The sequence below is a fragment of the Sander vitreus genome, chromosome 4 (assembly GCF_031162955.1).
Source record: "Sander vitreus isolate 19-12246 chromosome 4, sanVit1, whole genome shotgun sequence".
NCBI lineage: Eukaryota > Metazoa > Chordata > Actinopteri > Perciformes > Percidae > Sander > Sander vitreus.
This window is the reverse complement of record NC_135858.1, coordinates 7,146,102-7,163,146: the sequence shown is the minus strand read 5'-3', so window position 1 is coordinate 7,163,146 and position 17,045 is coordinate 7,146,102. Positions and strand designations below refer to the sequence as shown.

The following is a 17,045-nucleotide window of genomic DNA, read 5'->3' as shown; positions in this document are numbered from 1 at the left end:
CTACTCCCTAATCTCATCCATGGACTATACAGCCTTCACTTAAAAGCCTCTCTGCTAATAATGTTAACACACACACACACACACACACACACACACACACGCAAGTGCTGGAGAAAAAAAATGCCAAATACACGACCAAGAAAAAGTGTCGGTGAACTAGCTGAACAGAAGCAGGGACAGCATCACAGCTCAATCAGCCTATTAGATTCAGCTTTGACTCACGCAGAGCTGTGAATAGAACTACGACAGCTCGCCCACTCCTCAGATGACGACAAATCACAAATAGAGACAGACAGACAGGGGGAAGAAGGAAGAGAAAGAGATGGAGAGAGATGGGGATTAAGAGGAATATGCAAGGGTCAAAGCTGTGACGATGTGTGACGATAGATTAAATAGTTTAATTGGGTAAAAGAAGACAAGCAAGTGCAGTTTAGCAAATGGAAATGAAATCCAACACAAACACAAACACACACACACACACACACACACACACACTTTACAATTTGTTTTCCAGCTGACACATTTGGTCTTAAGGTATCAATATGCTCCATCAATACAAAAATGAGACTCCTCAGTGCTGTTTCATGGAGTGGCTGTCTGGGCCCTTTCTTTAATATTAGACACCAACAGTCAATTCTCTCAGATCAATATGTCACTTAGGCCAACCAATAATCAGTAGGCTCGCTGAATCAATAAACCAATCAAATAATTTAACACTGCAGAGTCATCAAGCTCCTCTTTTGCAGTTTGGACAAATTAGGCTTTAGGTTCCAATGGGATTTGGGGTCTGTAATGAAAATAGGACAAGTCATTAAAGTAAGGGGGAAGTCAAAGAGAAACTGTCAGCATCTCTCTAACTTATGATGTTAACCTAATTAACAAAGTAGTGATCTCTGCCTAGTGTCATATAGTACACTGACCATGTGTTATCATTCATACTGTATATTCATTCCTGGTCACTTTAAGAATCACATACTTAAGTTCATGTATGAACCAATGATACAAAGATGACACCGGGGAAAAGAATACTTTGCTGTTGTACAATGCTGACCTCTATTGGCTGCTACAATCTTACTGTAAACGTGAAACAGAGAACTCTTTTTCCAAAATCACTACCCCTGAGGAAGTCTTCCAAATACATGAAATACATCTAGGACTGCACTGGTACAGCTCTGATCAAGGACTTTCACCCCCCCGGATGGAAACAGGTGGCTGGACAGAGAGAACTGGAGGGGGATAAAATAAGAGGAGGAGAGAATCAAAGAGGTCTTTGAAGTGGTGCATTGCTTAAACCCTGCTGCACTGGCCTGGCAGTCTTTTAACTGGATGGATGAGGAGGTGCATGGATGGATGGGCGCAGGGAGGAAAAAAGAGGGGTTAGTGAGCGGAGGTAGATGCAGTGATACAGAGGGTATGTCAGAATCAAAATCAATAAGCACAGCATAAAGGAAACATTTAAAGAGAAGAGCCAAGTGGCACTGGAGTAAAAAAAGGAAAATATGAGAAGAGAGCACATCACATTTACGTTGTCCATGACTCACTCTATTTTCCATTAGGGCTGCACGATTTGAAGAAATTGAGATTATTTTAACTGATTGCGATTTGATTTACGATATTGGAGGGAATAATCATTTTTGTTTCATTATTTGTTTCATTCATTATTCTCATTTTCATTGAAAAATATTAAAATGAAAATGATTATAGTGTGATTTTTTTAAGATACTTTTTTGGGGGCTTTTCCCTTTATTCGATAGTGACAGTGGGTAGACAGGAAAGGGAGGAGAGAGAGAGGGGATGACACGCAGCAAAGGGCCCCAGGTCGGACTCGAACCTGTGCTGCTGCAAAGAACTCAGCCTACATGGGGCGCACACTCTACCGGGTGAGCTAGAGGTCGCCCCACAAAGACTTTTTTCTTTAGTCTGTAGGATACGATTTGTAGGCCGGGACGTCCCTGCAGCACCACACTACTTCATTCAGAATGGTTTGACACATATTTTGCCTTTAACAAATATTGTGCCCCCCTGCGATTTAGATATTGCACTTGTCCATATTGCTTTTTCGATAAAATTGCGATTAATTCTGCAGCCCTATTTTCCATCAATCCAATCTTCCCTGCACCCACCCATCTATTGCTGAATTGATCTGTGACTTAATTGATTAGTCGACAGCCAGATAACTCATCATATTTGATAACTTTGATAACTGATAAAATCATTCGTTAAAGTCATGGCTCTAGTTAGTCAGTTGGTTGGTCCACCGTTTATGCCCAGACTGAAATATCTTCACAACTATTGGATATATTGACATGACATTTTGTAAACACATTCATGGTTCCCAGAGGATGAATCCTAATGACTTTGGTGAGTCCCACACTTTTCCTATAGCGCCACTATGAGGTTAGATTGATGTATTGCCATGGAATTTGGAGTTCCCCCAGAGGATAAAAACTTTCTCTCCGATTCCTTTTTCTCAAGCTCCAATAATATCTCAGCATTTACTTGAGTTTTGGATAGACATTCATGGTTCCCAAATTATGCATTTTAATGACTTTCCTGATTCCCTAGTCTCGCTTTGCCAGACCTTCCTTCACAGCGCCGCGGAGGAGGGTCTGGCTAGTCCACACAGCATTCCGGGATGGGAGAGAAACATGCTCTGGTTTATTAGCATGTCTTTAAACCAAATACAATCGTGTGTAGTTCCAAACTTTCTAATGCCTCGTTTTATAAGTACAGAAACTATTTGTACTACTGTAGAAGTTTGGTATCATTCCGGGTATTATTAGTGGGGTAATTTACGAGATACAGATGTGGATCCATTAGCGTCTGCACTAAGCTAACCAGCTGATAACACTAACTCGACCAACGTCGGGGGTTGTTTGGCTCGAGGTCAATGTGCAAAGCAGCCTAGGGTGAAATTACTCCGAACCATCACTTTAAGGCTTTTGTGATATATATATATATATATATATATATATATATATATATATATATACATACATATATACATACATACATATATATATATATATATATATATATATATATATATATATATGTATATAGAGAGAGAGAGATTTATACACAATTTTTTAAATCAATAATTAAAATAATTGTTAGTTGACCAGCATGGTTTGACATGAGAGCGACTTTGATGATGTAAATGCAAACTCTCTGAGAAGGTGTGTGTGTTCCAACATAAATTGAAAAGGGACCAGTGATAATGTGTACTGTGCGTGTATGTGGTCAACAGAGAATGAAAAATTGGTGGTAAAGAGATAGTGTGTACTTGCACCAAATGCTTATACAGTAAATGAACGCCTGAACTATACAATTAATGGAAAATGTGCTTTTGTTCAAAGCACAGAGAGCAGCTTTAGAGAGCAATGATATCAGTTAGCTAAAGTCAAAAGCTAAACGTTCCACCAGGCAAATTGCATGAGGTAACTAACAGGAGAAGCGATCAGGATGACATGAATGAACTCTCTACTGGGGTGGGCGGGTTGGAACTGTAGGCCTGAGCACAGTAAATGCTAACTTGCTGTGCATATGACAGCAGTGAGCCTTCCTCCCTTTATTTTCAGTGACAGTTCAAAGGCAGCTTAGCATGCTAAGCCTTCATTAAGGCATGGTTCAGCACCAGGGCAAAAATCGGAGGGAATTAGGATCGCTAACGCACAGGTCGGGGAGAATTACAGAGGTTTGCTGATGTGAGAAGAATAAAAACTAGCTACCAGTGGTACAAGGCTAAAACCATGTTGTGTTCATTTAGAGCAACTGCAGAGTGCATGGCAGTTGTGCCAAATAGTGTTTAAGTTCAGAGGGAAAGTTTTTACACCTTATTTCATTATTATGTATGTGTCTGTGTCTATAATGTTGTTTTTCTGTCTCGTACAGTAATTTGTAAGGTAGCACATATTTTCATAATTTCACCAGGGACATTGTAACTTTCCTCCTTTTTCACTGTGGGATTTATGTAAGATTTGTGTCTCTGCTTCATCCTCTCATTCATTCATTCATTCATTCATTCATATCAGCTCTGACTGAACTCTCTTCCCCATATAGTAACTCACTCCACCATCCCTGATGCCTTTCATCCAAAATGACTGACATGTAAAGAAAAAAAAGTTAGTTAGGCATAAAAGAAGAAGAAGAAGAAGAAGAAAGCACCACTAAACTATTGACCTGCATGCATACTTTTATTTTCACAAGTTCACTTTTGAAGGGATTTAAACAAGTGAGACATAACAGTCTGATTTCATAGATAGTCGGTAAAAGACAGAGATTAAATAACACTCACTGTTTATCTTATCTTCATGCATTAGCCTTTATATAAATAAAAGAGCATATTATACCTAAAGTACACACATCAACACAAACATACCATCTTCTGTGAGGGACTAAAATGACTTTTCTGATGCCTATCAGTCTTAATCCAAATGAACGAGCACCTGTTAGAGATGACCTTGATAAGAGAAGCAGGGAAAATCCTGGAGCTGTGGATCAGAGAAAAGCTACTGGCTTTACTGCAGAAGCGGCCAGAAAACACTACACAGACGTACACAGCTGTGCTATAGAATAAAGCTCTATTGAGACTATATGAAAGAGAGTATGTTGGGTATGATTAGATAACACAGTTAATTAATCAATACCGCTGGAGTATACAGTAGCGATGCAATTTGTGCAGATTAAGGCAATATTGTATTTTTGATTATGGATTGTAATGTGGACACTAATTTTTGTCTTTTGGCTGCTTCATAGCTTAAGAGTAGTCATACCTGGCTCAGTTTTATGGTTGATCATTAAATGTCTTTCTGTTGCCAAATATGTCAGTAGCCTTGTTGCCACAACAGAATTAAAAAAGAGGATAAGCCTTCATGTATGCCAACGCACTATTTATTTATTTTTCCCCCCATTATATATTGTACCCCTTAGTGATAGTTTAGAAGTTACCATGTAAAACTCCATCGCCGCACCAAAAATTTAATCAAAGCAAATTCAATTTCTGGTCTCAATCTTAGGTCTAGGAACAATGGAGTGAACTTTCTGCAAACAAAGTGGCTGTTGGAGTTCAGTGTGTCTGAGTTTGACATGTTTGCCTCCTGCTGGTCAGTTAAGTGCACTTCACCACCGGAGAGGAAAACAGCTTTGGACTGAACAATAGAGATTTCTTGAAGCAGCTTGTGAGAGCATATTGCTCCCTTAATCTGACATACCAGGTCTTCATTTGATGTTTGAATAATACTATTGAATAAACTAAACAGAACATTTTTCATTTCACATCAAAATAACAGTGTTAACAATAACTCCTTCCTTCACGATGCTTCACTGGAAATATCAAAACTGCTGTCTTCGTCAACACAGGCAAATATACTGTAAAGACAACCCAGCTAAAAAGCAAAACTGCCACATTGTAAATGACAGGAATAATTATAATGCTGAGCTGACACACTGACCTTTGAATAGCGCTGCTTGAAAATAAAAACAGAGGAGTCACAGTGGTGAGGGTGCAGTCAACATGTCTGTCTGATGTTCTGAGGTGAGAAAACAGCCCTCACTTCAGCATCTCTTTCACAACACAAGGACAAACAAACAAGACAAATTGAAAGAAAATGGAACTATATTCTACCGATTGCTCTACAGCGGTGCACTCTTATTACTGTCCTGTTTAGTTTCACATGCATTGTAAATGACTGATGAAAATGTGGTTTTTGTCAAATATGGCATGCATAACTAATAATACAGGAGCAACAGAAAGTTCCAAAATCATTTTCAATCATAGAGCACAAAAGCAACCCAACACGTCGCAGGATCTCCTGTTTTATGCCTGGAGCTCACCTGGTGGGTGAGATAGAATTATCTGCTGTTAGATTTCACTGCTCACTGCGGACACATCCATCTTTGTTTTAGACATGAAGTTGAAAGCCTCAAACGTGCATGCTCTGTGTCTCCAGCCCCAGCATCTGCTCCAGAGGTGTCATATGTGCATAATTACAAGCTGTATCTAAACCAGATAACAGAGATAATTTCCTCTCTCCTGATAGGGTCTACAAATACACAGCCAGCCAATAAAACAGCAAACACAATGCCGCTTTATCGCACCAAATCAAACAGAAGAGGTGTACACTGCTCTGCCTGAAAACGCAATAAATTAGGTTGTTATCGATGCTTGAGAATACATTCAGAATATCTAAATTATATCATGGAATCACAGTGTATTTTTTTGCCAAAGGCAGTGAAACATTCTGTGCATTCAATATGACAAATCAGACAATATCTCAGGATTGTGAGAAACAAATATGTTTCTTTACCTGTGCTTATTATTAAAACCCAAGTCAACCTTAACACTGGGGGAGAGGAAATGAGGAACACTACTGGAATTCAGCCATGGTGCTGTATAGCTTTGACCTATGTGCGTGCTTTTGAGTCACATCTGCCTAGCGCTTGAATTTTGATGCTGGGTTTTCATTGGAATTCAGCAGCCGACCGACAGGCCCCTCAGGATCTCAGCCTGCCTCGGCGTTGACCATCTTTGGCTCCGTGACTGCCATGTTAATTTCCACAAAGTCCGTACCATTACAGTCAAATCAAATGTTGTCTTATGTGTATTTACCCAGGGGTAGTATGGGGTGATTTAGATAGAATGAGATGAGGGGAAAAACAAGGGGAAATCACAACAGGAAGGGGGGTGGGGGAGCAAAAAGCTGGAGAGAACAAAAGAAGAAACAGCAGAAAAAAGACCAAGAGAGTGAGAGGAGAGGGATGGGAAGTGACAAGTTCAGCCCGACACTGTCAGAGAATCCAAAGGTCAAACTATGATTTATATCAGGGCTTCACAGCTCTCCAGGTTTGAATTATCTGTGAACATCCTTCATACATCACATGACCCCGCAGACCTGTTAATATATAACCCCTTCAAAACAAATCTCCTCTAAATGACAAAGACAAAACACACCATTTACACAATAAAAAGCCCAGCTAAAAAAGTAATTTGCCTACTGACCCATACCATGCAATCACAGATGTTGCTCCTGCTTTCTGCTCCAAAACAAGCCCAGTGAAGGAAATAAGACAGCAGGGTAGGGAGTGTTTTCAAACCTGGACACTATCAAGCAAGGAGGCTTACCATCTCCATGCAAATACACAGACATAGCTTTAGTGATAAATCTGCTAAGTTTCTATTGTGTGGCACGGACCACCAATGGCTTCTTCTTTTCTCTCTCCTACCTCACCTCATACTGAGTCTTCTTCTTCTTTGCCGATATAGCCAGAGTCTTTTCATATGCCTGGGCGCCCTGACAGTTTTATTTGCCAGGCCGTCTTGTTAACACAGTGAATAGCTGGGCTGGCCTGTGTTATGCAGATCAGACTGGGTTACTGAGGGGACAGACGTCAGCAAGCCATTCAGGGCCGTGTTAAAACTCAACCTCAATCTCTCTTGTTCTTCTGCAACCATCTTTTATCCTCCTCTTCTACCCTTTCACTGCTGCTTTAAGCCAGCTAAAGTTTCAGCTAAGGCCCTGTTGCATACAAGGACAGGCTTTGTCCAGCCAATCTGGTGCTTTAATTGAAGTTTTAGGTTGTGCTGCTGGCTGGAGGAAATGAAGGAATAGCAAATGGCAAGATCTCATGGCATAAATCCTCGTTTGTAGTCTGATTTGTGTTTGTACTGACCTAACCCATACCAACAGGTCAAGTGTAACCTTTTAATAACACATTAGACGCAGCTCTAAAACACACCGGCATCGTGCAGAAGACGATCAGAAGGGACGATCAGGTAGCACATGAACACTCAGGGCCCATGCTAATAAGTCTGGTAATGAGTCTCATTAGCACAAGGGAAATGAATCAAGCCAAAGGCATGCATTAATAATTCAAAAGGAGCATGTTGTGCAAGGATAATCTACTCCTATGGCCAACCTGCCCAGAGGCAGCCCACTCAGCTTACACAGGCACACTGACACACAAGCAGCCAGGTAACAGAAGCTCGTCTTTCATCTGTCCATTTTTTTTTTACCCACATCAGGGTAAGCAGAGCAGCCAGGGTTTCCTTTTCCACAGCAACTTCCGCAACTTCAGCCACAGCATCCAGATAGATCTTACTGAGAGCAGAACAGTGTCCTGTATCTTCTACCAGGCCTTTAAACATGCACCTCCACATGGGCATCCATCCAGATCTGTGAACTTCTGTCATTGCAAATAAGCAGCAACTCTACAGCAAACTTCCGTCACACAGAATGAGACTGAACAACACCGTGCAGACAATCCTAATCTTAACCACTTGTTTCTGCAATCACATTTTTTAAGTCACTAGGAAATATTGTACTTTAAAGTGTATAGACACAGGCCACTGGGTTTAACATTCACATTTGAGTCAAATAACATCTACAGCAAATTCTTGAGGGTAGTGTTTTGGTAGGCCTGGGTGATTTTAAATACCCATCACTAGACTGGCTCCTCTCTTGACTCTGAATGGGAAATGCCTCAACACACTCAGTCAACTTACTATAAAAGAAAAAACCCCCGGAGTTTAGCTTAGTGGAAACATCTTATACAGAGGCAGTAAAGAATAGAAGAGGAAGAAGAAGAAAGAAAAGGGAGAAAAACAGTGCTTGTAATGTACATTCATCTATTGAATATTTAGAGAATCATCAATATTTCAGTGAATTTTGAGACACACACACCTGACCCCAAAGAGCCCTAAGATTAATCTAAGGGGTCCCCTTCTTTTTATATTAATTTTTCACTATTGCATTCTTTTTGTGAAATACTTTTACCTCATAACGACTCTAGAAATCCTTTGAATAAAATACATTGAAAAAATAAAAATTAAACCATCAGCAACATTATTCTTGCTAGCTGTAATTTAGTCTCACATTGCCAAACCTATCTCAACAGCGCTGAGCGCTGACCATAAGTGTCTACACCACATTTCACAGCAATCCATCCAATAGTTGTCACTTAAAAACCACAAATGTCAACCTCATGGTGGTGCAAGTCATTAGCATCCATTCTCTCTGCACCAGATTTTTTTGAAATCCCGTTGATTTGCTGACTGCCAATTTTCATCACTTTGTTTTGAAGGAACTAAAGAAAAAGCATATCTGGTAGAGTACATGTGAGTTTGAGAATATAACAATCCACATGTACCATAACTTATATTTGCATTAGAGAAAACTAATCTTGTTTTGTCTTAGTCAACTGAGCAACAGACAAAACAGTATGTGCACACCTGCCCCCCTTCATCTCCCTATCTCTAACCTCAGGGTCACTTAAAGTCCATCACATTCCAAAGCAAACCATTACTACCATACCTTGCTAAATTAGCATGAAAACACATTTATTTTTGCACGAGGAAAAAGAAACAGGAAATTCTTGAAGTGCTCTATGCAGGAACAAAGACTTGTTGGAGCCATAAAACAGCCTTTTGCCTCCGTCGGGCTCCTTAAGTCTGTGTCCACTGACAACGTTTTATTCCAGGTTGTCGGAGGGAAAAGAAGTTGACTTTTTATTGTGATACTGCAAAGACAGGCAATTAAAGGCTGCATTCCTGAGCCCACGGTCACCCTGTAATAGTTTACTTTACAGCAAAGGAGGCAGGATGGCCTTTATGGTTCAGACCCTCCCCTTCTATTGTGGAATCCCATTAAGAGAGAAAATGCCTGACGAATCCATGGCTGCCGTGTTAACTTCGAACAAACTGGCTCCAACCTGGTTGACCTTTCTTTTGCCAAAATACTGTCTTAATATGAATTACTCAGTGTTTTTGATGAAAATTGGTATTAAGGGTAATTCTGGTGTGCTACAGAATGAAGCCGTGCAGGTGTAAATAAAATTTAAACTGAATTGAACTACTGTTTTGTTGATCTTGTAATTTTGGACCTCACCTCCCCAAGTAATCCTCAGTGGACCAAGTCAAGCAGCTTATTGTGCTCCACGATTACAATGTAGGATTTGTAATCAGTGCATAATGTGCCTTTGGGTTTTTTGTTGATTACACAGTCTCAGCTTTAGCAGCCACTAAACAGCACAGAAACACTGATATAGCTCACAACATCTTTATTACAATTACAATATTGTTATTAATATATTACCATTGCACTGATCTGCCTTGCACTGTACTCATATTTAAATCCTAAAATCTCAGTCTATTGATCAATATTGCACTATGCCTTCCCTTTCTTTAGTAAAATTGTAAATTCTATTGTATTGTTATACTGTACACTATTTTTTATATTCTTACCATCCTCTCTGTTTTTACTCCTAATATGTTAAGTGTTGTACTTTGAGAGCAAAGATTACCGGAGTCAAATTCCTTGTTTGTCTACCTGGCCAATAAAGCTGATTCTGATTCTGATTCTGATCCTGATTCTGATTCTGATTCTGATTAGTACTGCTTATAGAGTCACTTTGTTACTGAGTGATTGGTGGTTATAAGAATCAGCTGATACCGGTAAACTAACAGTGCTTAGTGCCCTCGTCGAAAATATTTGATGCTATTTGTACTGCATTCCTAAGACATAGTTGCACACATTAGTCATACTCTTTCACACACTAACCCAAACCACCTGTATTTCATAGCAGTATCACTTCTTATTACAATATATGGTTTGTTTTACAACATACCAGTAAGTAAATGTACCAGAGATCTGAAAGGGTTCCTCCTGAATGCCACTCTACTTGAGAAAATACCTTACCGTTGTTTTGTAAAATTAATATATCACACGGCAGAACAGTTACTTTGTTAAATTGCTACTGACTTTATAGGCTGGTTACATGCAGCAAATAAGTCATGGTTTTAACTCTCATCATGTGTTAATTCACTCACTGATGCCTCAGCTGACTGCAAATTCACATCAGTCTGCAAGAGTGGTTTGATATCAAAAGCACTCCTATCTTTGACATGAAAACATCTGCACATTGGAAAGGACACCGACTGTGTGGGCATCGATGTGATTTTGTTGCATGGAGCGAAGAGAAGCTGTTACCTCCACTTGTGCAGGTCAAAGCCAGGACACTGTTCTCCACAGGTGATGCAGGGCTGTCCTCTCTGCGGCTCATCTGCAGGGTTCAGCTTGGGAGAAACAGGAACATGAGATGGTGGGTCATAGCTTGCACTAGCTTTGTCCATTTAGACAACATTTCTCTAAATGTGATCGGCTAAGTGTTGAATTATTCTATGAGTTACTTCACCTACTGTGTCTAAATAGTTTTCAAAGCACCCCAACATACAGTGGTAATGTGCTATTTTAGTACATATTTTAAATGGAGTTCTTTATGTAACCTGCATTAATTACAGTAAACAGATGAATGAGTTAATTATAAAATAAACACCTCAAAGCAATAAATGACACATTTATTTTGGCTCTTCGTCAGCTAAAAAGGATGCGTCTTGCAAAACTGATTACATGTGCTATATTCAACAACAAAAGCCACTGGTTGAAACAGAGAAACATATCTTTCATCATGTTCCATGTTGTGTTGTTAATGAGGCTTGTGCCAGCGTTATCATAACAGAGCAGATGTAAGTTGATGCCCTTAGCAACAGGACAGAGCAGAAAGAAAACAGGGAAAACTTCACATCAAAATAAGTCGCATGCGTATTTTTTAATTACGGCGCAAAAGCAAGTCGAGACATGCGCTATGGAAACCACCATACCTCTAACTTTTTTTATGCCTACCTACCGATTTGCTGGAATCTTTTCTCTTATAGCTGCGACTGAACATGACAGGCTGATGACAGCAGAGGTAAGGCACAGTCGGCTACTACCGGGAACAAATAGCACACAGACGAAACTGGAGATCAGTGCGCAATTGATAAAATGTCCTGACGACTTTTTCAAACGCACCGAGCCCAGGCTGCAGTCCTATCCTATTAACCTCCTTCATTAATGAATGAAGCTGTTCCGCATCGTGGCTCCACCCTGTTTCCTCACAGCCAATAGAGGACTAGGAAAATACTTTTGAAAGAAAAGGGACAAACTATAATTACACTTGGACAAAACTAGTGATGCTGTGGTAAATGACAGTGTGGGCGAGTACTGACGTCCAGTCTGAGAACATGTCAAGGCAAATAACATACCCTGTAATTATTGAGAAAATAAATGTTTTATGCTTGCATTCTCCTTCAAACCCTGTCTTCATATAACCGGTTTCCTATTATTCGCTATGAATTGCAGGGCAAAGTAGCAAATGCCATTATGCCAAAAGACTCAGTTTGAAAAGGTGAATACATTCCAAAAATACTTTCACTCTCAGCTCATTTATATAGGCTAGCTCACGTTACTGTATTGTGTGAACAGTTAACTTCATTTAATATTGTATGTGGCGTTTTCTTTTGCGGGTGCAAATGTTCCACCAAAACAAGTTCCTTCCTGAGACCATTTAGCAGAGCAAGCGTCGCTGCGTCTGGAGCTTAGCACCAATAAACCAGAGCAGGTTTTTCTCCTATCCAGGAATGTTGTGTGGAAGAGCAGGACCTTCCTCCGCAGTGCTGTGGAGATAGGTCTGGCCTATCCTATGCTCCTAATTCACATTTGTTCAGACTAGATTCATTCCTAACCTCTATTCATCTCACCAGAAATGTCTGCCATGTGCCCTAAGGGGCGTTTTTTCTGTCGGGTGGACTAACAATGTTGACTCTCTCCAGCAGGTGCTTATTCTGTTCATCATCAGAGAAAAGGCATAGCCCCAGTGTGAGATTGCTTTGACTCAGAGGCACTCTTCCACCAAGATTTGCTTATTATTTCGAGACACACATTTTGCTCAAGGCTCTTCTTTATACCCATTATGTAGCTTTGTCAGCCTCTTTAAAGTTTAGGCATGCACAGTGCTGTGGGGTGATTGTCATGTCATTCTTTCTGTAGGACACACTATCTGTTTTCTTTTTAAATGGACTTGTACTAACATTGCATTTAATTGCTTTAATGTTGGAGGGTGACGTTTCTAAGTAGGCTGACTAAAAGATTGTGAATTGTGCTGAATGGGTCCTAAAAATAATTACAAATCAACTCTCAAGTCACGATCATACACAGGACAACGTGTAGTGAAACCTCTTACTACTTTTTAAAGAGCACACGTTTATAACAAATGTACACATACTGTCTGTCTGTTGATGTCGTTTGTGCTCAGAATTGGCCTTTGGGGGAACATATAAAGCAGGAGGGTCTGGGGGTCCTCCCCCCGGAAATTTTGAGAGTAAAAGACTTCAATTCCTGCATTCTGATAAATGTTTGGGCACCAATTTATGGTAACAATGTCTATATTTATGGCAAGGAAATCACAAATTCTAACACAACGAGACGTTTTTAACCGGTAATGAAACTGTCTCAATTTAATACTGATGCCGTCAGACGGCCGCACGGACGGACAGCAGTCAGAGCTCCGGTGGAGCTCTCTGCCCGTCAGCAGCGGCTTCTCACTGCTGCAGTCGGTCCCCCAGAGCAAGTGCTTGATTTTGACTGAATGTCCCAATTTGAGTAACTTCTGACCAGCCCGGCCGTTGCTGACTGGCCAAATGCTTAATATTTATTATTATTAATATTATTAATATTATTATTATAACCATAGTGAAATCGTGCAAGCGATAAAAACCAATCCTCTGAGCTGCCGGCCTGTAAAGACAATTTATTTGTATATTAAAAAAAAAAAATCGGACCGGCCCACATAAAAAAAAATGGTCTGGCCCCTCTGGCATTTGCCAGATGGCCAATCCGCCCCTGCAGGCCGGGTTGCCAGATATACCTGTAATAACATAAACCCAGCACACTACAGCTGTAACGCTAGTACAGCCATGAAAGCAGGAAATAAACGAACAGAATCAACGGAGATAGATTCTACCCGACCTAAAAAAATCTGCCGTGACCAGAGACATAACAAACCCCGGGTAAATATTGGAGATGTATTTGAAAGATGGAGACAGCTTAGAGCCCAAAAGGACACAGAGTTGGCTAATTTCCTCCTGAACAGGTAGACTAAGCATTAGCTTCAGGCTAATTTATCATGGCTACAAGGGACGGGCTTTTTATGTCATTACAACATTTGTGTACTCACATTGAATTATATAGCTAGAGTACCCGAGTTGGTTACTCGCAAAAACAACTGAGACACAGCCAGTAAAGTGTTCCCGATTGGTCCTGCCTAACGCCGCCATGCTAACCCTGCTAACTGCTAACGTTACCAGAGGACCAAGCAAGTGGGCCACGGCTGTTTACAACGTGTAACGTTAGCCTGTTTAGCGTGTCCCGTAGCCGACAACGGTGAGTTATTTTAAGCCAATAGAGGGTGGCTGTTAATTGGAAAGAGATGACCGTGAGTTTGCAGTGTGTTTAGCTATTGTTGCCGTAATTCTAAGCCAATAAAGTGTGTTAAGTCGGGTGGAGAGGACGGTATGGTAACGTTAGTGCTTTTTTTTAGCGGTTCTCACCGTAATTCTAAGCCTAGGAAGTGTGTCTGTCCATCAGGTGGAGAGGACAGCGAGTTTGTTGTGTGTCTAGCGGTTCCTACCGTAATTCTAAGCCAAAAAAGTGTGCCTGTCAGTTGGGTACAGAGCTCCGCGTGAGCATGGGCTTTTATGACAATATATTTTATGTCAATATAGCCAGCATCTAACATTAGCTACTCCGCTGTGCTGTGAAGTAATGTCTGGCTATGTGAGACAAGCGTCTAGCAACATTGTTGTGAATGCTGCGGTCTCAGCCTTGCAACCTCTGTGAACTTTGAGTCTGGAGAGGAGGGGGTAGGGGAGACGACTCTCTCCAGTATTTTGAATTTGTACTGCAGTAACTATTTTAAACACTAGCAGTCAGTTTACATATTGCACCTTTAAAGGTTGAAATCAAAACGTCACTTTAGCATAAGGACTGTAAACCCTGGGCTAGTTTGTCTACAGAAAGGCAGGTGGCAAAGCTCACCACAGTGCCAACCATCTCACCACAAGGTCCATTCAGTAGCTGTTCTCGAGCTTTCGATTGTATCATACAATTTCTAAACATTAAAGCTACAATTGAAAACTGTCTTTTAGGCCACTTGGGGGCAGCAGGAATCAGCTGTAAACATAACATTGACATAGCATCTTACAAGTTGCCAGTTTACATTAGTAATCATTTGGGGTCTTGTTTGCATCCATCTGGTGAATGGAAGTCCAACAATCCCTCTCCTTTCAGCTCTGTTGTTTAAAAACCCTCTGAGCGACCTCACCTTATGTTATATTTAATATCGCCGCATCGCTTCAAGCTAGCCTCATTCTTTCCAAAGAGGGCTTCGGTGCGATAGCAGCCCTCCCAGAAGCTTAGTAATCCGGCCTGAAACTTGTGTGACTTTTCATGAGACTTTGCTAAATAATTCCAGACCGATAAATCCACAACTGAATGAATATTTAGACATCTATTTGTATTTAAATGTATTGTTTACTGTTAGTCACCGCCATCTTGACTTCTGACGGTCTGGCTGCTGACTATGTCAACCAATCACATGAAGTCATGTCAGGAGACAGGCAGCTTGCTCAGCCAATAGATAATCCTAACCTGATACAAGCAGGTGGGCCTTGTATATAGTGTGTGTGTATTGCAGACATAGCTGCAGGTCATTCAGGCAGCCCTGATGTGTAAATGAGTGTTATCTGGCTTCCAGATTTCTCATAGCAGAAAGGAAATGCATTGGAGATGACACAACTGACGTTTTGGATAAAAGCATGTGGACTTCTCTGGGAAAAAATCTAGTAAAGTTTTATATTTGTGTTAGTTACAATGATCATTTTGATTTCCCCTGATTGCCAAGACTTGGGAGAACAATTTTCAAAAGCTAAAAGTCTTATATTAATAATAGTCATATATTATTGTTCTCTGTTTGATTTCAATACATTTCTGTGAGATTCAATTTCCATTTAGTTGTTTCTTTGGTATTTATAGTCATATAACAATTTAAACATGTATGTGACATCCCTGCAGCAGACATACCTGATAGCCCAGGTTGTCCTGAAGAAAAAATGATGACTATAACTTGATTGTGCATAACAGGGTTGAAGTTATACAGCATTATTACACAAGGAAACCAATCAAACCAAAGATTGAAAAAACAAATGGCTCAGACCAAGAGGGCTCTTGGAGAGAATCTGGCTCTTTAGTTGCTACTGTTTCACTATGTTCAGTTATTCAGCTGAAAGTTGCTCCATAAAGCTGAGAGGGACTGTAGAGTCATGAACATATTGATTATAGCTGCTTTGAAACCAACATGGATCTGAAGTCCTTAAAGTGCTCAAAAAAATGGAAATCTTAACATTACTTAATATTTTTAACTCCAATTCCATGACCACTGAGAAACACTACCTGCTAAGAAAGAACAGCCAGAACAGCTACTGAATGGACCTTGTGGTGAAACGATTTAATCAACTACTGTTTCCCAGGTTAAGAATGGACTTTCGATTTCAATTAATTAAATAGTTTAGAGTGATACCACAATAATATATTGGGGCACCTGTATATCCATAGCTTAATTCAGTTTATTAGTGCCCCTTTATTTATGCCATTTATTGTGTAAATCACATGTGTCAAACTCAAGGCCTGCGGGCCAAATCCGGCCCCTTGCAAATTCTGATCCGGCCCGCATATCAATTTAGATTCACAATCAATTTTGGCCCACCTAGTTGTGCGCCAAACCAAAAACATGGGAAACTGTTTTTCAACTTGGAATTACGCGATGCTCAAAGCAGAATTTGGCAAATATGCCGACTTTGAGACTCAGAACTTCCCACAGAACCAGAGAGTTTGCACATTCTGGCTGTGAAAGAGCTTGTTGTGAGTCAGCTGTGTGGTAGCCTACTTAGAAAATGTAATCATTGTTTTGCTTGATTTGCTAAATTCTAGGCTGGCTTTGGAACTTTTTTGCTCACTTTTTCAGGGCTTTATGTGGACCAAACTGTAAGTGAGAAGACTATATGAGACAAGCAATAATTGAGTCAAAGATATTTTACTTTTTTGGTGAAATAAAAGCATGTTAATAAACTATACATGTCTGGCCCTTGATTTGATTCTCTTTTTCCAGTTTGCCCC

General features: G+C 40.3%; 1 protein-coding gene across 1 annotated transcript in view; it reads right to left on the bottom strand.

The window, feature by feature from the left end:
* Nucleotides 1-11,872, bottom strand: part of prickle2b (prickle homolog 2b) — a 95,213-nt gene extending 83,341 nt beyond the window's left edge. Inside the window, exons 1-2 of the mRNA XM_078247930.1 lie at nucleotides 11,683-11,872; nucleotides 10,986-11,071 (exon numbers count right to left, since the gene is read on the bottom strand). Of these exons, the coding sequence (XP_078104056.1) occupies nucleotides 10,986-11,071; nucleotides 11,683-11,724 (128 nt within the window). The 5' untranslated portion in view covers nucleotides 11,725-11,872. The remainder of the gene's footprint in view (nucleotides 1-10,985; nucleotides 11,072-11,682) is intronic.
* Between the last annotated feature and the right edge of the window lie 5,173 nt (nucleotides 11,873-17,045).